General features: G+C 36.8%; 1 protein-coding gene and 1 pseudogene across 3 annotated transcripts in view; one reads left to right on the top strand and one right to left on the bottom strand.

The window, feature by feature from the left end:
- Positions 1-20,948, bottom strand: part of ORC5 (origin recognition complex subunit 5) — an 89,970-nt gene extending 69,022 nt beyond the window's left edge. The window contains exons 1-5 of one of the 3 annotated variants that reach the window (XM_027574956.2): positions 20,768-20,948; positions 17,866-17,958; positions 15,964-16,164; positions 7,046-7,120; positions 2,519-2,630 (exon numbers count right to left, since the gene is read on the bottom strand). In XM_027574956.2, the coding sequence (XP_027430757.1) occupies positions 2,519-2,630; positions 7,046-7,120; positions 15,964-16,164; positions 17,866-17,958; positions 20,768-20,839 (553 nt within the window). In that variant the 5' untranslated portion in view covers positions 20,840-20,948. The remainder of the gene's footprint in view (positions 1-2,518; positions 2,631-7,045; positions 7,121-15,963; positions 16,165-17,865; positions 17,959-20,767) is intronic. The other 2 variants (XM_027574953.2, XM_027574955.2) reach the window with 2 other exon arrangements.
- LOC113911963 lies at positions 16,941-17,275 on the top strand (annotated as a pseudogene).

Here is a 20,948-nt window from a genome sequence, read left to right as displayed (position 1 = left end):
CATACATCCAAGAAGGCCAAGCAAGATAAACAATAATAGACTTTTTTATTTCTTTCAAGTCTGAATAATAATTTAATATGGGGTTTATAATGGGGCACCTGGGTGGCTCAGTCAGTGAAGTGTCCAACTCTTTATTCCGGCTCAGGTCATGATCTCAGGGTTGTGAGTTCAAGCCCTAAGTTGGGCTCCATGCTCGGCACATAGTCTGCTTGAGATTCTCTCCCTCCTGCTCCCTTTGCCCCTCCCTCTGCTCACAATGTCTCTCTCTCTCAAATAAATAAATAAAATCTTTTTTAAAAATATGCGGTTTATAATAAATGTGGCTCAGTCTGTTAAGCATCTGCCTTCAGCTCAGGTCATGATCCCGGGGTCCTGGGATCGAGCCCCGCATCAGGCTCCCTGCTCAGAGGGAAGCCTGTTTCTCCCTCTGCCTGCCACGCCCCCTGCTTGTGCCCTGTCTCTCTGACAAATAAATAAAATCTTAAAAAATATATATATAATAAATGTAGAAATAAAACACAGGACAAAAACAGCACAAATGGTTGTGATATGGGAAACTCTAAGTCACTGAGATTTTCAGATTGTTTATTGGAAAAAAACTTATCCTGAATGATACAATAACTAAACCAAACCAAAAAGCTGATGAAGTGCATTACAATCCACCGGGGGTGGGGGGGGGGGTGGGGGGAAACTTTACCAAAAAGATGAGTAGTCTGCATGTGGTAGAGATCAGAAACAAGAATTCCAAACTGAGCTCCTAGTGATCACCACTGAGAGAGGGCATCCTGAACATCAAATACCATATTCTTATAGATGGTATGTGTATCAAGTTATGACTGGATGACATTAGCCACTAAGATTATCCCTTTACTCTGGTTCCATGCTTACTCTAACTACAGTTTGGCTTATCAATTAATGTTTCCTTTTTGAATGCCCTTCTATGTGATTATGGTGTTATGCTTTTTAAAAAGATCTTGGGATGAAGGTGGCCCTGAATTAAATCATCAGATAAAACGTGGCTCCATTATTATATACTTTTCAAAAACCTAGTACTCTATGCGCTGAAATTGGCAAGATTATTTTTATTATTTAAATGTCCCCAAATTCTCTCCATCTATGATGCTTTGTATCTTTACTTTCTAAAATTTTAAACCAAATTCTATAATTATACCATACTTTAATACAACTTCACTAAGATGTAGAAAATCAGCTTTTAAAAAAACAATTTCTTTAAATTGTAGTTTTTCAGTACTTAAACCCTAAATGGGTCATGAAAAAAATTAACTTTGAACAATGATGACACAAGGTACAAAGCAATTTTTTTAATGAAATCCTTTGATTGATTCCTTTTCTTCCTACCCTTTTCTCTTCTTCCTGTTTTGCAATTTTCATGGAAGAGAAGCTACTGAAAATAAGGGCTCCCTTCATCTATTTTGGGTTCCTTTTTTCTATTTCAGTTAATTAGCTACGGCAAGGTGTCATTTGATTGCTGTTCGGGTATAAATAGGCAAAAATGTGTTTATCTTAACAATGAATGTTTACAGCTGGTTAGTTCAGAGGGCTAGTGTCAATGAGGCTAAGGTCAAGGAATGCTATTTTTTCATAGCCTGTTAACCACTTTATGCTTCACAATTATAAACTTTGAATCAGAAGCAGCATATTTGTATAGTGACAACACAATACTAATCTACAAAACTATTCAGCAACACAAAATGCTACAGTGTTCTTCCAGAGACAAAAATAATCAAGATCTATGAAATTTAAGATTAAATACAAACCAAAAGGCAGGAAGAAACACAAGGCCTAGCAGCTGGTACTATAAGAGGAACACTAATGAAAAATAAAATCAGATTTACAAAGTTAAAAGATACATTCCACATAGTACTTAACCCAAATAGATGGTAAATAAAGATTCCCATACAATTTAAATGTGCTTTGCCAACCTAGTCTGATTCTTGTTTGTTTTTTTTTTTTAAATAACTGGCTGTTTTGTTTTTTTATTTTATTTTAAAGATTTTATTTATTTGATGAGAGAGAGAGATAGCGAGAGAGGGAACACAAGCAGGGGGAGTAGGAGAGGGAGAAGCAGGCCTCCCGCGGAGCAGGGAGCCTGATGCGGGGCTCGATCCCAGGACCCCGGGATCATGACCTGAGCCGAAGGCAGATGCTTAACGAATGAGCTACCCAGGCGCCCCACGATTCTTATTTGTACGGGTGTTACCATCACAATATATACGTCTTACTATACTAACTAAAAAATGTGAAAATACACCATTAGCACAAATATGTGAAGAATACTCATTCAAAAAATTTTAGTAACTATCTGAGAATAACTCCTCACAGTTCCAAAATAAAAACTCTGTAAGTGCAGATACATAACATTTTATTTGAGATTGGCAGCAAATCTGAACAGATTAAGACATCAAAGTATTTCACTTGAATATGCTAGCTTAATCTTTCAAACAACAAAAACTATTTTAGTGAATATCATTTGTCAAAATGAAGTTTTAAAATTTACCTATACTATAATCAGGGAAATACAAGACAAATGGCTCAAAGCACCCAGTATTTGGCCGAAACTTTTCCCAAACAATTTCACTGAGAAACAGAACAGTCACATTTCTGTCAGTCTGTAAAAGAAAGAGAAATAAAAGTAACTTTGCATTTTAAAATCTTAATCAGAGCAGCAATTCCATTTGAATTTTTCTTTCAAATAAACCCAGCAAAGTTACAACATATAACAAGTTATTTGCATATTAATAAGACTTATTTATAAAACCTAATGAAGGAGCTCATCCACTTGCAAATTTTCATACATCATTACTTAGAATTTCCATAAAACTTTAAGGTTAACCAACATTTCAGTTACCCATGAACGCTAGGACAGTCACACAGGGTTTATTTTATAGAAAGTAAGAAACACATTTGCTTAGTAATGAAGACAAGATCCTTTTATGGGAATTTTAAAAGAAATCATTAGCTTTCAATCAATAAACAAAAAATGTGCAACTTAACATCTCTCATCATTAAAATAGCTACAGAAACCCAGAAAGGAAATAAGAGTTAAAGAAAAATAGCTATGTTGTACTTACAACCATATAATACTAGGAAACGTTAAGGGTTTTTTAAGGCTATCTTCACAGAAACTATTGAGCAAAACACGTTGAATATACATTAAAAACACTAAATACACACACAAAACACCAGTGTAAAGTGAACAGTCATCTTTTGAAGTATATTTGGAAAGCATTATCAGTATACCAAAATGAACACTTAAGTAAACAAGCTCAACATGTATACTGTCCTACAGAGTGGCCATAAATACACTATGATGCCAGTTAGAATTTATCTGTAGACACACCTCTGCATTTTCAACACCAATTTTAATTTCCCCCCTTTTTTTTATTATTAACATATAATGTTTACTTGTTTCAGGGATAAGGTCTGTGATTCATCAGTCTTACCAGCGCTCACAACACATACCCGTATTTTTTTTGACAACTCCCAAGGTGACAGAGCAGACATGGTAGCTGCTTTGTTCAGTAACTATTCTTAGGATCCAAACACATAAATTACACTATATTTTGGTGGTGATTTACTATTTACTGATTACTAACTTACATGTAATCTTATGTTCCAGTTTTCATTACTTAGAAAAACATTCTTTTGGCTAGCAAAGATAGCTGAGTTTAATAAATTAATAAGTCCACAAAAATCTAGCTTCTTTATGAAAAACAGGAAAAGATTTTTACTTTCAAATGCTTTTTGTCTCCTTGAATTTATTTCTATAGGGATAAAAAAGTATGCTCTAAATACAATCTTGATTACATAGCATTGAGTGGTTTTGCTTTAAAAAATGACCATCTAAAAGCATTTGATAAAATCAGTTCAAAAATAGAGGTCTAAAAAATAGAAGATATTTATCTATCTGAAAGAATTTTAAGTTGGTAATGTTCTCATCTCATCTCCCCTTCAATGTACAATGATTATCTATCACAACTTAAACTTCATTTTACTCAGATAAATATTTAATATAAAAAACATGAAATGCTGGGGCGCCTGGGTGGCTCACCCGGTTAAGCATCTGACTTCGGCTCAGGTCATAATCTCAGGGTCCTGGGATGGAGCCCTGAGGCCTGTGTTGGGATCCCCACTCAGCAGGGAGTCTGCTTCTATCTCCCCCTTGGACCCTCCCCCTGCTCATGCACACAGGAGCGCGTGCTCTCTCTTGCTCTCAAATAAACAAATAAAATCTTAAAAAAAAACAAACATGAAATGCCTTTACTAGATTTCTCCTAAATGAAATACATTTTTTTACATCAAGCCTGTTTCCAGAAATGTCAAAACAATTCTCTTTTCTGCTAGAGTTGAAATTACTATTTCATTTCTTTCACTTTTTTAAAAAAAAGTGAAAGGCCTAACTACTATGAAGGGATGCAGGATGACCACTACTAGGCATGGGGGAAAATGAGGCAAGCTATAGTGGAAGAGCAAGAGGACAGCAACAACGTCCTCAGGACACCATACGGGGAATCCTACAGCAATGAGGACAGTGGAAGAAGGTATGTAAAAAAAACCCCACAAATGCAATGCAACAAAACAATAAAAAGAGGGGTGCCCTGGTGGCTCAGTTGGTTAAGTGTCTGAGTCTTGGTTCCGGCTCAGGTCATGATCTCATGCACCGTGAGATGGAGGTGGGCGTTGGGCTCCATGCTCAGCAGGGAGTCTGCTTCAAGATTCTCTCCCTTTGCTCCTCCCCCTACTCTAATGCAAGCACACACGCCTGCTCTCTCTCTAAAATACATGAATAAATCTAAAAAAAAGAAAAACAAAAAAAGAAATGAAGGAGGAGGCATCTACTCAAAGAGGACGGGTTCCTGGTCTCAGTAGTAAAATGCCAGGAGTTAACCTAACTACAAAGGCTAGACTATGTGAGGAAATTTCCAGGACGGCTACCAAGAGCTATACCTCTCTCTCCTCCTGTCCTCTCACAGATCACCTCTGCCGAATACTATTACTAAAAGTGGATTTTAAGAATCGACCCTAGACACACAATGATTTCAATGGCACTTGGAAAGCCTCTCTGAACTTCTAACAGTTTCTCAAATTTCAGTAATATGTTCAGTAAATATTTAACTTTTCAAAGGCAGAAATGCTGCAAGCACTGTCTCTCCAAATATTAATTTTAATGATAATGTTACTTAATACTTAACGCAGACATAAAACTAGGTAGGTACAAACTAGTTATGCTCAAAGTACTTATAGGATTATAAAACAAAAACAAAAATAAACCTGTAAGTTAAATACAAAATTATAAAATCAATAAAATTTAAATGAACAGTAATTGAATATGATTAACAATACTGTTTTGATCAAACTAAATATCTGCTCACTTGTGATTATGGTACAAATAGGAAACAGCCACAGTTCTTTTGAGTTTAGCACTCCTATACCAATTGGTATTGGTGAACAATGAATTCTCTCCCCAGTTGTCTTTTTCTTTCTTACTATGTTTTGTTAATCACCATACATTACATCATTAGTTTTTGATGTAGTGTTCCATGATTCATTGTTTGCGTATAACACCCAGTGCTCCATTCAGTACCCGCCCTCTTTAATACCCATCACCAGGCTAACCCATCCCCCCACCCCCTCCCCTCTAGAACCCCCTGTTTGTTTCTCAGAGTCCATAGTCTCTCATGGTTTGTCTCCCCCTCCGATTTCCCCCCTTCATTTTTCCCTTCCTGCTTTTTTTTTTTTAACATATAATGTATTATTTGTTTCAGAGGTACAGGTCTGTGATTCATCAGTCTTACACAATTCGCAGCGCTCACCATGGCACATATCCTTCCCAATGTCTATCAACCATCCACCCCAACCCTCCCCCTCCCCCCACTCCAGCAACCCTCGGTTTGTTTCCTGAGATTAAGAATTCCTCATATCAGTGAGGTCATATGATACACGTCTTTCTCTGATTGACTTATTTCGCTCAACATAATACCCTCCATTTCCATCCACGTCGTTGCAAATGGCAAGAGTTCATTCCTTTTGATGGCTGCATAATATTCCATTATATCTTCTTTATCCATTCATCTGTCGATGGACATCTTGGCTCTTTCCATAGGTTGCTATTGTGGACATTGCTGCTATACACATCGGGGTGCACGTACCCTTCGGATCCCTACATTTGTATCTTTGGGGTAAATACCCAGTAGTGCAATTGCTGGATCATATGGTAGCTCTATTTTCAACTTTTTGAGGAACCTCCATACTGTTTTCCAGAACGGCTGTGCCAGCCTGCATTCCCACCAACAGTGTAGGAAGGTTCCCCTTTCTCCGCATCTCCGCCAACATCTGTCGTTTCCTGACTTGTTAATTTTAGCCATTCTGACTGGTGTGAGGTGATATCTCATTGAGGTTTTGATTTGGATTTCCCTGATGCCGAGCGATGTTGAGCACATTGTCTTTATTCAAACTTCTGCAAAACCCTGATTTGCCATAACATTATTTGGCTTTGACCTGACACATATGCATATTAGATCCATCCCTATTCTTTTCTCATTAGTCCATGACAATTAGAGTAGTATTAATACTATTCAGTGCCAACAAATTATAAATTGAAATACAAAGCCGGTTTTGACACTGACTGGCCATGAGGTAGAACTCCAGAGACCCAGAATAGACATACCATTCTTTTTCTAGATTACTGAAAAGAAAATTTTAAAAAATTCTTCAGAAAGTCTAAAGTTTAGGCCCCCACCATTTACTCTAGCAAACACCTAAAACCTTTAAAAGAAAGCAGGGTTAGTCACTTCACAATTAGAAATAAAAAGCTAAAATAAAGAATAAATGTTATCAAGTCACAAACTGCTTTTACTTTGGAAAAAATGCTCAACAACATTCATAATAGAGAAATGCAAACTGAAATGCAAACTAAATTATGTTAAGATTCATTTCTCACCTGTCAGATTGGCAAAATAAAAACTCTGACAAGACAATCTATTGATTAGGTCATAGGGCAAAAAGACTCTTATACATTACTTACCAATTCTTGTAACCTAAGAAACCCAGGCAAAAGATTTGCTTCCATATCTCTTAGATATTCTGCTTTATCTAGAACCTTATAAAAAAAATGCAGTGTCAAAATCAATTTACAAAGCTCTTTATAAAACATTAACATTATATAATGCACAATTCAAGACTTGAATTTTCCATGTTCAAAAGAAAAATTGTAACCTATGAATTAAGTTTTAACTGGCATTTACATTTGCAGAAGGCATTTCAAACAAGTCAAATTAGTAAATTAAAAAACACTACTTATAATGTATTTTAATCCAAATTTCTAAATATAAAATGAATCACAGCTACATTAAAAAGGTTTCTTTTCTAGGTATACCATCAATGCTCTAAGGATACCTTACTAGGTATACAAGAAAAGTAACTGGATGCATTTTTTATGCCATTTGATAAAAGTGAAATTTTTGTTCAGTTACAAAACCACTGGTATTAATGTTATTTTAAAAGATACTTCTCTATATGTTATTTTAAAAGGTAATTCTCTTTCAAAGATATATGGTATACATACTATACTATATACTATATACACTATACTATATATCTATATAGATATAGCACATATATTCATTGATAACATATATGATGTATATAAATATGTAGAGAGAATGTATATATGTTATTATGGATAATATAATATGTTGCAGGGAACAATGTTCCTGGGTAAAGATGACACAAGTTTGACCATGTTAATAACTGAAGAGGGATGATGGGTTCATTGGAGTACATTACACTATTCTCTTTATATGTTTGAAATCTTGATGATAAAAAATGTTAAAAAAAAAAACCTTGCTTCAAGTCGTCCATTAGTCCATAAAAATAAAATCAAAGTCTTCATAACACTGTCTAAAATATTTAATCTAACCTTTGTTTTTACTTGTTATGGAAATTTTAAAATATACACGAAGATAGGGAGATCAGTAACTCCCACATATATTTCACGTAACCTCAACAAACATCAACAGACGGTCAATCTTGTTTCTTCTACCCACCTCCACTTTTCCCCTCCACCATCTCGCTGATTATGTTAAAGCAAACCCAGACATACCACTCCATTTGTAAATATGTCAGTATGCAGCTCTAAGAAATGAAAACCTACTTTTTTAAAACATAATCACAGTATCATTATCATGCCTAAAAAATTTAACATTTCTTAACATCATGTAATAACCAACGTTCAAATTTTCCCACTTGTCCGACAAATGTCTCCTTAGAGTTCATTTATTTGATTCAGGATCCAAAAAGGTGCAAGTGTTGATTTTACTGTATTTGGTTTGTCTTCTAGTCAATTTTAAATTATAAGATTTCCCCTGACCCTTCCTTTTTTCCCTGTTATGTATTTGTTGAAAACCGGTAATCCATTGTGTAGAATTTTTCGTAATACTGAATTGGCTGACTGTCTCTCTTTAGTATCATTTAACATGTTCTTATATCCCTTATATTTCCTGTAAAACCGTCAATAAATCTAGAGACTTGATCAGATTCAGGTTCAAGTTTTGGCCAAGAATACTTCACAAACAGTGCTCTGTATTTCTTATTGAATCACATCAGCCGGAACACAATACCTGGCTGCCTCTCTGTGACATTAAGACTGACTGACAGGTTCAGGTACTGTCAGCCTGATCGATCTATTATAAAGTTCCCCAGCGGCCTTTCACCAAATGATTTCTGCATCAACTGACGATCATTACCTATATCCAAAACTTTCTTAGGTATTGCAAAACTTAATTTTCTATGATTCTTCCTGCATTTGTTGCAGGACATTTTTCTAGAAAGAACTTCGCCTCATCTGCTATTTAGTTACTAAGAAATAAAGTTCACACAGGACAGAAGGGATAAATGCTTGATTCTTTCCTTTTATCTACTAATTTTCAGAATAAGTTTGTGCCTCTATTAGTTTTCTGTGCTTGCTGTAACTGTTACCACACAAACTTGGTAGCTTAAAACAGACTAAAATTGATTCCTTCACAGTTCTGGAAATCGTAAGTCTGAAATCAGTTTCACAGAGCCAAAATCAAGGTGTCTGCAGGGCCACATGCCCTCCAGCAGCTCTAAGGTAGAATCCATTCTCTGCCTCTTTTAGCTTCTGGTGGATGCCAGTATTCTTTGGCTTGTGGCTGCAACACAGCATAATTCAAGGCCAGCATCTTCAAGTTTCTCTTACTCGGCTTGCCTCGGCTTCTATCACTTGGCCTCCTGTCTGTGTGGTTTAGTCAAATCCTCCCTTTGCCTCTCTCCTACACAAACATTTGTGATTGCATTTTGTGACCACCCAGATAAACCTGGTAAATCTCCCTATTTCTAGACCCTTAACTTAATCACATTTGCAGAGGCCCTCTTTCCAAATGGAGGATCATTTACAGGTTCCAGGGATTCAGATCTGATACCCTCAGGGGCCATTATTCAGCCTACGGCTGTGCCCCAGTAAATGAAACTCCCATGGTAACCAATGAGCTGAGGTTTTGTGTTTTTTATTTATTTGTTTACTATCATTATAAGTTCATGGATTTTAACACATCTAATGTACTTCCATCTACTGATTATTCTTTTTGATGGCCCAATTGTACCATGTTTGGCCAGTGGAAGCCCCTCCAAACTAGCTTCTAGGTCCTTTTTGTACCCCCAGCTTTGAGATGTAACTAACATATAACACTGCATAAGTTTAAGGCATACAACTGTTTATTTGATACACCTATATACTTAAAATTATTTCCATGAAAGCTTTGGCTAACACCTCCATCACCTCACATAATTATCATTTCTTTTTTGTGGTGAGAACATTTAAGATCTACTCTTAGCAACATTCAAGTATATGTAACACAGTATAGCGTAACTATAATCACCATGCTGTACAACAGATTCCCTAGAGCTTATTCATCTTATAATTAGAAGCTTGTACTCTGACCAACATCTCTCTATTTCCTTTATCCCACAGCCTCTAGTAACCAACCATTTTCCTTTGTTTCTATGAGTTTGGCTTTTTATATTCCACATATAATTAAGAGTCTCTGCCTGACTTCTTTCACTTAGCATAATGCCCTCAAGGTCCATCTATGTTGTCACAAATGGCAGGATCTCCTTCTCACGGCTGAATAATATTCCACTGTACATATAAACACATAGTCTCAGCTCTTATGAATAAAACTGCAATGAACATGGGAGTGCGGCTATCTCTTTGACATCCCAATTTCATCTCCTTTGTATATATTCCAGAAGTGGGACTGCTGAATCATATGGTATTTCTATTTTTAATGTTTTAAGGAAACTCCATACTGTTTTTTCCCTAGTGGCTATACCAATTTACTATCCCAAGAACAATGCACAAGGGTTCCCTTTTCTCCACAACCTTGCCAATACTTGTCTTTTGGATGATAGTCATTCTAACAGGTGTGAGGTGGTATCTCATGGTTTTGGTTTGCACTTCCTTGATGATTAGTGATGTTGAGCACCTTTTCATGTACCTGGCCATTTGAATGTTCTTTGAAAAACTGTCTATTCAGGTCCTCTGCCCATTTCCTAACCAGATTTTTTTTTTTGCTATTGAGTTGCATGAGTTCTTTATGTATTTTGGATATTAACCCCTTGTTCAGTAGATGACTGCAAACATTTTCTCCCATTCTATAGGTTGCCTTTTCATTATGGTGAATGTTTCTTTTGCCATGCAGAAGTTTTTCAGTTCAATGTAGTCCCACTTATTAATTTCTGTTTTTGTTGCTTGTGCTTTTGGTGTTGTATTTAAAGAACTGTTGCTAGGGTGCCTGGGTATCTCAGGCAGTTAAGTGTCTGACTCTTGATTTAGGCTCAGGTCATGATCTCAGGGTCAAGAGATTGAAGCCCCACGTTGGGCTCCATGCAAGTGGGGAGTCTGCTTGAGATTCTCCCTCTCTGCCCCTCCCCTTCCATGCATGGGCACTCTCTCTCAAATAAATCTTTAAAATAAATAAATAATAAAAAACTGTTGCCGAAACTAAAGTCAAGAAACATTTTCCCTATGCTTTTTTTCTAGGAGTTTTATGATTTCACTTTTTATACTTAAGTCTTTAATCCACTTCAAGTTAATTTTTGTGAATGGTGTAAAATAAGGGTCTAACTTAGTCTTCTGCATGTGGCTATCCAGTTTTCCCATTACCATTTACTGAAGACACTATCCTTTCCCCACGGAGCATTCTTGGCTTCCTTACCAAATATTAGTGGACCATATGTATATGGGAAGATTTATTTCTGTGCTCTCAATTCAGTTCTATTGGTCTATGTATCTATTTTTATGCCAGTACCATACTGTTTTACTATAGCTTTGTAGTATAGTTTGAAATCAGGAAGTACAATGCCTCAGGCTTTTTTCTTCTTTCTCAGCATTGCTTTAGCTATTCCATCTTTTGTGAGTCCATACAAATTTAGGACCGTTTTCTCTATTTCTGTGAAAAATGTCATTGGAATTTTGATAGGGATTGCACTGAATTTATAGATGGCTTTGGGTACTATGGACATTTTAACAGTATTAATTCTTTCAATACATGAGCTTCTGTGTCTTTTTGAAATGACCGTAGTTGTAGTTGATAGTTTCCTAGCTTTCTATTATGGCAAAATGTTCTAGATTCCTCTTGTACATTTTCTTCTCAGAACTGAAATTTAAAAAGCTGGGTTGTTTTTTTTTCTTTTTAACATTTACACTTTATTAATAAATCTTATTGGAAACTATAATCATTTAAATTGGGAATAAAATTAAAATGCAAAGAATATTATTTCCTTAAGTAGTCCAAATTGTTTTATACGTTTTATTAATTAGTAGACAGCTTGAAACAATCTATGAGAGTAATCAACTTAAGGTATTTCATTCCTAATTAGACAAAATAAAGTTAAAATTATTTACTGCTAAAAAGATATAAATTATTTTCTCCACTAAGCAATTATGCAATTTCCCCATCAATCTCCATTTAAATAACTCACTAATCCAGGACACAGATTAATTCAAATAACTGGCCCATCTTTATGCCCATTTTAATGCAACACACAAAGCTGAAGCAATAAATTAATAGTTCATTCTTCTAATTTAGTTAATCCACTATAATTAATGATTTTATGATATTCTAATAAATGATGCTTCTTCAAAAGCAATGATCAGATAAGATTCAGAGAAGTAAAAATTTTAATTCAGATCCAAACATTTATCTTAATAAATCACAAAGGCATTCTAATAGACTCCTGATCTGCAAATTGGTTTACTGCCTAGAAAACATTCTCAGCTACCTTTCTGTATTTCCTAAGTACTGAAGCTTACCAATTCATTTATTAAATAGCTGAACTGTCTACAGATGTACTCTAAAAAATGTTCCACACTAAACACCTGCAAACTTTCTCACACTTAATGTTTAGCCAACTAACAAGTACTTACAGAATATCTACTTCTATCCAATGGATCTGAAAAATGAGTAGAGCCCTACTTACTCGTCAAGGCTGTTTATAGAATATTGATTTTCCGTCCTACCTAAAGACATTCAGCTTTGAAACTCTCCTTGTTGTCATCCACATATACTGAGGTCATTCCTCTTCATTCTTTAAATATTACCATTTCTTACTACCACTTCCCTATTATAACTCCTATATTTTTTGGATATTTCAAAACCCACATTAATGCCCCCCTTCTGATATGGCCTCTTAATTCCTTAAATTCCTCCCCACCAGTGATCTTATTTCCTACCTTATCTCACTGAAAGACCAACTTTCTTAGAACACTGGTTTTTGAGGTACGGTTTGTGGCCCCCTGGGGGTGGGAAGGGTGTCTCTGATATCCTTTCAAAAGGCTGGAAAAGTCAAAACTATTTTCACCGTAATACTGAAACATTTAGCCCTTTTCACAATATTGACATTTACACTGATGGTGCAAGTAATAGCGGTTTAAACTAGAGTTGCCTTGGCATAAATCAAGGTAATGGTGCAGAACTGTACTAATAGTACCTGTATTCTTCACTATGCACCTGCATTTTAAAAGAACTTCGACTTCTAACTCTGAGAAGATGGGAGTAGATGTATTTTTTCCTATTCCTTCTGCTAAGTAAAACTAAGAATCTTGAATATTACATCTAAAACAAACAGGGCTCTGAAAGGTAGAGAGAAGACAGACCAGCTAGGGACCTTAAGAGCAGAGGAATGACAACTCACTGTATTGAGGGTGTATTGCCTGAGTTGTCTTTTTGCCTCACACAGCACATACGTGGAGCTGAAGAAACCAGCAACACAGAAAGACTAATGAGCATAAACCAAAAAAGCGCCAAGAAACCCTGCTCTCCCTAGTCAAAGGACCAGGAAAGGGGCAGTGTAGCAAGACTTCCAGGACACTGCATTTACCCAAATTTTCTTTATACATCCCTGATTTCTTCTCTGTCCTCATTTGTTCTTCCTCATCTCCTCATTCCATAACCAAGAGATTGCCACAAGACTCGGGCACTTGGACTCCCCTCTCTTCTAACTCACTCACTCTGCTGGTGACCTAATGGTCTCACAGCTTTAAGAACTACTACCTCTGTACTCACAACTCCAAAATCGTATCTCCACAATGGGCCTCTCTTGACCTAAGACTCCAGTCTCCAAGGGCCAACTGAACATCTGTATTTGGATTGGATTTAACATGTCCCAAACCAAACTCCTGATGATTCCTTCCCTACCCAATAAGACGCCCCCCCTGCGCTGTAGTCTTCTCCACTAAGATAATGACAACTCCATCCTTTCAAGTCCACAAAAACTTCTGAGTCACCCTTAACTTTGTTCTTTCTCTCCTCCCCTATAGTCAACCTACCAGAAATTCTGTCAAAATATATTGAGACCACTTCTTACCACATCTACTGCTACCACCCTGGCCTAAGCCAACATGATGTTTTGCCTAAATTATTAAAAATGCCTCATAACCAGTTGTATTAGTTTCCTACCGCTGCCATAAAAAGTACCATAAACAGGGTGACTTAAACTACAGAAATTTATTATCTCACAGTTCCAGAAGCCAGAAGTCCAAGATCAAGGTGCTGGCAGGGCCATGCTTCCTCTAAAGGTTCTAGAGAAAGGTCTGTTCCAGGTCTCTCCTGGTTTCTAGTAGTCTCTTGGCTTGTGGCAACATAACCCCAATCTTTACGTGGCATCCTCCCTGATTTTTCATGTCTATCTCCAAATTTCCTCTTTATATAAGGACACCAGTCATATTAAATTAGGGGTCCAAACTACTCTAGTATAACTTCAGCTTAATTAATTAGAACTGCAATGACCCCATTTCCAAATAAGGACATTCTGAGGTACTAGGGGTTAGTACTTCAACATATGAATTCTTGGAGGAAACAATTCAACCCATAACCCTAGTCTTCGTGCTTCTATCCTTGTACCCTTCATTTGATTCACAACATTACTACTCTGCCCCCTACTTAAACTATTCCAGCCACAATGGCCTCCTTGGTATTCTTTGAATACACAAAGCATGTTCCAGTCTTCTTTGTAGCCTTATGTAAATCTCTTTACCTGGAATACTCTTTTTTCACATATCTTCAAAGCTTGCTCCTCACTTCCTTCCCTGCTCCTCAGATCTCAGCCCAGTCATCATCTCAGTGAGATCTTCTCTGTCTTCTCTATTTAGAAAAGTAACTACTCTCCCCCTACCCAAGTGATTCTCCCTTACTCTATTAACATATTATATCTGACATCCTGCATACTAACTTGCTTTTTATCTATCTTCCTCAACTACACTATAAACTGCAAGAGGGCAGAGACTCTATTTTGTTCTGTGTTCTATCTCCAGTATCTAAAATAGTCCCTGGCATACAGGAAGTGCCCAAGAGTTATTTGCTGAATAAATAAATGAATGAAACTAAAATGTGGAAGGAACTGTTTTATAAATTTCAGGAGATGCAAGAATGTGTAAGATTTGGTCCCTTATAACTAAGTTTATAACTTAGTTGTTATAATAAGGCATTATATTAAAATTTAATTCTAATTCCAGAGATAATAATTTTAAAAAGGGCTAAAGTATTATAAAAAAATCCACTAAAATAAAACACACTACACATTTTCAGTTGTCTGCTAAACACTTTCACATTGATTTAACAACTACAATTCAGACTCAGCCACGCCAAAATCAAATGATTCATCTTTCCCCACAAACCTACTCCACACACAATTGAAAAATTTGACCTTTGAGGTCTCTTCCATTTATTCCTCTCTGCATCTTCCCCAAGGCTAGTCCTGGCCCAAATTTCCTCTAATTTAAACAGTGATAAGAGCCTGAAAACCATCTTTTAGACTTCAGTCTGTCACCACCACCCCCTAACTATTTAACATGCCTTGCAGAATAATCTTCCTAAAACGGATTTGTTGCTCTAAAATCTTCACTACCGCCTCACTGCCTATATGCACTTTAGTAGAGTTTTCAAGATACTCCATGATCTGCCTCACCTACCTTCCTAGCTTTTTTCTCCCCTCATACACTGTTACCCACCAAAACTGGACTATTGGCATTCCCTGGCCTCCACTGCATCTGCATGATTCTCCTTACATAATTCCTACCATCCGAAATTCCTCTTCTTCAGTTTCTTCCTATAATCCTTTAATCATCCTTTTAAGCCTATCTCAAATGTTATCACCTCATGAAGCTGTACCACATATGCTTAAGTCTGTACTTTGCATCTCATGGTTACCACTTATCACACTCTGCACATAGTCACATGTAGTATGTGTCATAACTCTTCCATTAAACTGAAGTTCCCTTTGGATAAGAAATACATCTAAAACATTTCTGTATCCCAAAAGCACCTTTGCACGGTGCAATACAAATAATGAGACTAGAAAAAATTTACAGAAATTGACCAACAAGCAGTTTTCAAATAGATGGTATAATGAAATTAAATTACTCACAATATATACAGTCTGATCCTTGAGACTTTCAGCTTTGGTTACTTGTTTAAACAAGCGAACAAAGTCATTAAGTGTTTCACAGGTTATTTGAGTAGAGCATCCACCCTCTGAAGAACTAAGATGATTCAATTTGTTTAAAATTTGTTCCAAAAGCAGCCTCGAGGTAAAGCATTCAACACAATTCACAAAGACATGTGGGAGCTGAAAACAAAAATTTGAAAAACGTGTCAACAGAAAAGAAAACCCACATATATAGTAACGGCTCTGATGGATATTCAGCAGGTGACCTTCTACTCTGCATCTCCCCCATCCCCCAACCTCCTCTGTACCCCAGGAGGCTGACCACTACCGCCTGCATTACCCAGACTCTCTTATTTTCTGGCTCTGGTTGGTTTCAGTCAACAAGAACCAGGAACCTGAAGGAGAGCAGTAAGAAGAAACAAAATGAATATTCCCTTAACTTACCCCTTATCCCTCAGTGGCCCATAGTTCCACCATGGCTACATTCTTCTACCAAAAGCCACAGCTCCAGCTGGGCAGCCCTCCCATTTAAGGCTACAGCTCTTACAGTGATCTGGTAACAGCTACTTCCTATGGTCCATTCAGGTCTAGGAGGAAGAAAAGCTTTCAGTGCTTTATCATCCCTTATTAGTTCCCTTAACATTTCTTCGACCTTTGTGCAACAGTACCAATGAAGGTACTCACTTCAATTATTTGAGTCTGCCATTTGTTTCCTACAGAGAATCAGAGCAAACCTGTACTTTAAAGAATTTGTATAAAGAAACCCAAGTACATGTTAAAATTCTTAGGAATTTCATACTAATAATTTTAAGATAATATTCCAACGATAAACAAACCTCGATCGAAAAGAATTTTAAGAGTTTGAAACCATAGTAATCCTCCTATGAGGATTAAGCTAGCTCTTCATTTAAAGATCAAAATGGACCCAGCAGGCAACGCTGCAGCCTCGGGTCAAAATGGCGAGCAGGCCTGCTGTTGCAGCATTAAGCCAGTGGCTGGAGGGTATTCGAAAATGGTACTACAATGCTGCAGGGTTCAATAAACTGGGGTTAATGAGAGATGATACAGCATATGAGAATGATGACATGAAAGAGGCCATAAGAAGTCTTCCTGAGAACCTTTATAACGACAGGATGTTTCGCATTAAGAGAGCACTGGACCTGACCATGAGGCATCAGATCTTGCCTAAAGAGCAGTGGACAAAATATGAGGAGGATAAATTCTACCTTCAACCATATCTGAAAGAAGTTATTCGGAAAAAAAAGAGAGAGAGGAATGGGCAAAGAAATAATGATGGAGTTGAAATCTGTGGTTGCAGCTGCCCTCAAATATTTTTAGGAAATTGAATAAACCTGAAATGTACAATTCAGAACTATCGAGCTGCAACTGTGTTACTCTAAATAAACATCTATTGTGATTTAAAAAAATAGTAAAATAAAGATCAAAATGGAGGTTAATTCCAGAAGTAACAAGGACACAAAGACGTGCTTACAAATATAGTCTGTTCTCCAAAAGAAATCACAAAAGCAGTACTGCTCATTCTAGGAAGATAACTTTTGGCATCTAGCACAAATAATGGAACCTATAACTATTTTTAGTGACATTCCACAAATCTCACCGAGGAACGGAAGCTTTTCTTTCTCTTTCAGAGTAACGATGTAACTAAGGCTACCTTGTATCTCTTAAGTCACAGTTTCACTAACATTTGCTGGCCTTTTTTATCACAGTCCACAATATCTCAAACAAAAATTGGTGAGAAATGTTTCATATAGAAGATATTCCTTCAGAGAAAGGTAAACTATACTAAATAATCCCCCAGATTCCATTTCTAGGAGTCTATGAGAAAAAAAAAAAAAAAAATCAATTAACAGTTATTCTTACCTCTAAAGTTTTCAACAAAGTTTGTGTTACGTAGGTCTTTCCACTGGCAGTGTGTCCATAAATAAAAATTGATGGAAAGCTGAAATGATGCCTCTAAGAGAGAAAAGGCAAGTATTACTCTGCACGTACAAAACAGAAAATAATTACCAACATGAGAAAGTTTTACATGGCAAAGTAAAATTTAATTCAATCCAAGTTATTTCAACAGTGACCATACACCGGATCCATGATTACACTTTGAACTTACCTGAATTCAATTCTAAGCACTTTCTCTGTTAAATTAAAATTTCCGAAAAACTGCATTTGGCATATTTAGTATATACTACATATACAATATGATATATATGCTATGTATAGTATATATGTATTTATGCTTTTTATTACTGTGCAGGTTTATATGCATGAACTCTTGTATTTTCAAATATATAGATTTGAGATTTTTCAAGGATAACTTTGACCATACTCCATTTTTATCTTAACTCTTTAAAGAATCTAATCCCACAGACTACAATTTCACTATACATTTTAAACAAAGCCTATGTAATCACAGAGTTGGAAGGAATTTCAAGAGTCCTCTGTTCTTAGGAAAACTTAACAGAATACTTTTAAATTATGCATACTATATTTACCCTGGCCTAAATGTACACATTTCATCAAATAAAACAATAAAATCTATATATCATATATTTCAAAACACATATTCCCAAGAACCTCTTGCTAGATGTTAAGAGTCAGCTGCCTAGTGAAAAGACTGTCGAAGACCCCTCTATTGGACTCATTAATACTACAAATATGTTTCATTCATCTATTAACCACCTAACAAATGCTGAAAACGATGATGCATTAAAGAGTACAAATAGCTGTTAAAGACAAAATCTTCTCTGGAAGAGTTCATAGTCTAGTGGAATGCACTTGTTTTAAAAAATAATTACAAGAATATTGGATGATGCAATTTCCACAAGAAAGTAGAGTCTCTATGATCATCTACTACTGCAATAATAGTAATTTATTTATTTTTATTATTTATTTATAAATTCACTATATTTGTGTTTATTATCATTATTATTTATTAAACATTTATTACATTATAGCCACCAAGTTACACATTTCCTTTTGCAAGACAAATCAGGGACTCAGATTTATACAGGAGAAAACTTTCTAATAGGATATGCCAAAGCAGCCCTAAAATAGACTTAAGATGGATGATTTAGTATGTGAATCCTTTTTTTAAGTTTATACCTAACAATCTTGTAAATTAACTGGCTCAAAAATGCTATCCCAAGAATTAAACGCCTGCTTGCTGAGCCTCTTTGCTATTCAAATACTACAGTTCACCTTTAAAGAGAAGGTCAAGACATCCTTCAGGAAATTTTTCCAAGCTACACTGAAACACTCCTCTTCTGGAATCCTGCCACATCGGTCTGCATACACTATTAGCTGCTTAGTAATATTCCACCCTATGACATCTTTTCTATTGTTACCTAGAATTGTATTGAACTCTTGCACTGTTACTTAACCTTTCACCCTCATAAATCTCCTTAACAAAATGTAATTAGCCAGGATCTGGCACAGTGCCTAACATAGAGAATGTGCTCAGTAAATATTTGTTGAGCAAATAAATGAATCTGCTTAGAAATATGAACCAGTTTTTTTTTTCTCCACAGTTTTTGCATCTCCTACATGCACAGCACCTTGGAGAAAATTGGTATTAATATTGCTAAACGTGATCTGCAGTAAGAGCAAAGGTCGAAACCCTTCCTGTGATCAACACTAAACCAATACTAGTCACCTCTATTTGCCAATATTCTTTTTTCTGGAGGATGGCTCTAGTTGGGAGTGATCTGGTGTTATATTATCTCCAAAGAAGGAATGCAAAGAGCAAAACGGAGAAAACACTTCAGTGATGATATGGATAACTGTAACTGAAAGCATTATAACTAGAATAATGAGGATGCAGTCATTGACCTCTTACTTTCCTACCTACAGTGCACCTTTAGAAGGTGGTCCTTTTCCATTAATACTCCACAGACTCAGACTGCCATCCAACATTTTAAGTTGGATGCAAGTACTTAAAAAGTACTTAGGAAAGCAAACCAGAAGATGGGTGGGAAGGAGCGATAATGAGTATTGACCCTAAACTCTCATTTACTCTCCTCACAGATAAGACCCAAGTCTGACTGACTTGACTCCATGCCTAATTAATGAGGCTGAAGCAAAAGGCTCACCAAAGGCCGCCAGAACACAAAAATAGACGAAGTTGTGAACTGGTGAATGCTACCTCCTGCCTATGAAAAGGAGTCCCTAGCTGTGTTCATTTAAAGACACTTAACCTCTTCTCTCAGGCATCACCTGAACCGCTGGTCAAGAATTCTAGACAAGATCTCTTCACGGCTTCTGCAATTCTGCAAAAGCCCCTGAAGTTTTAAACCTGAAGTCTGCTCTGGCCCTCACTAGTCTTGAAACCACCACCTACATCCACGCTTGATTTACCCCTATTACCTCAATAAAACGTGCGAACTGACACTGGAAAAAAATAACACTGCGATCACACTTGTGTAAAATCTTTTTCAGCTGGGATAAGATACTAAGCAACTTCCAGTGGCTACTTTGGGTTAACACCATCTCAAAAGCGTGGCGTGTGTAAAAAGAACCCGTCCTGGGCCAACGTCCTGTGGTGCCGGCCGCTCCCGCCTGTGCCGTTCTCCTTTAAAAGGGACTAACCAACACTTACTTTGGGTGGAGGAGTGGGGTAGACCTACAACAACCCTTTTCTCAATGAAGAAAAAATGGAGTATTGCCCCTCAATCCAAACACGAAGACAGAAAATCGAGGACACGTCGCAAGACCACGGAAATGTTTGCCTCCAGGATTTGGAAGAGAAAAGATAGTTTGACCACAATACCTCTCCAAACAGGGACTGCAAGATGGACACTTGGGACTCGCGACAAAGCACCATGTTTTCCAAGTGAGGCATTCCGGCGGGTACCAGTGGGCAACGGAGCCTCTGCCACCTCCACAACCCGAGCCGCAGCGCTACCTCCGCCCCTCGATCCGCGCTCCCGCCGGAAACCAGACTCGCGAGG

The sequence above is a fragment of the Zalophus californianus genome, chromosome 12, assembly GCF_009762305.2.
Source record: "Zalophus californianus isolate mZalCal1 chromosome 12, mZalCal1.pri.v2, whole genome shotgun sequence".
In the NCBI taxonomy this organism is placed as follows: Eukaryota; Metazoa; Chordata; class Mammalia; order Carnivora; family Otariidae; genus Zalophus; species Zalophus californianus.
Note: the sequence above shows the minus strand (reverse complement) of the source record. Positions and strands in the feature narration are given on the sequence as shown.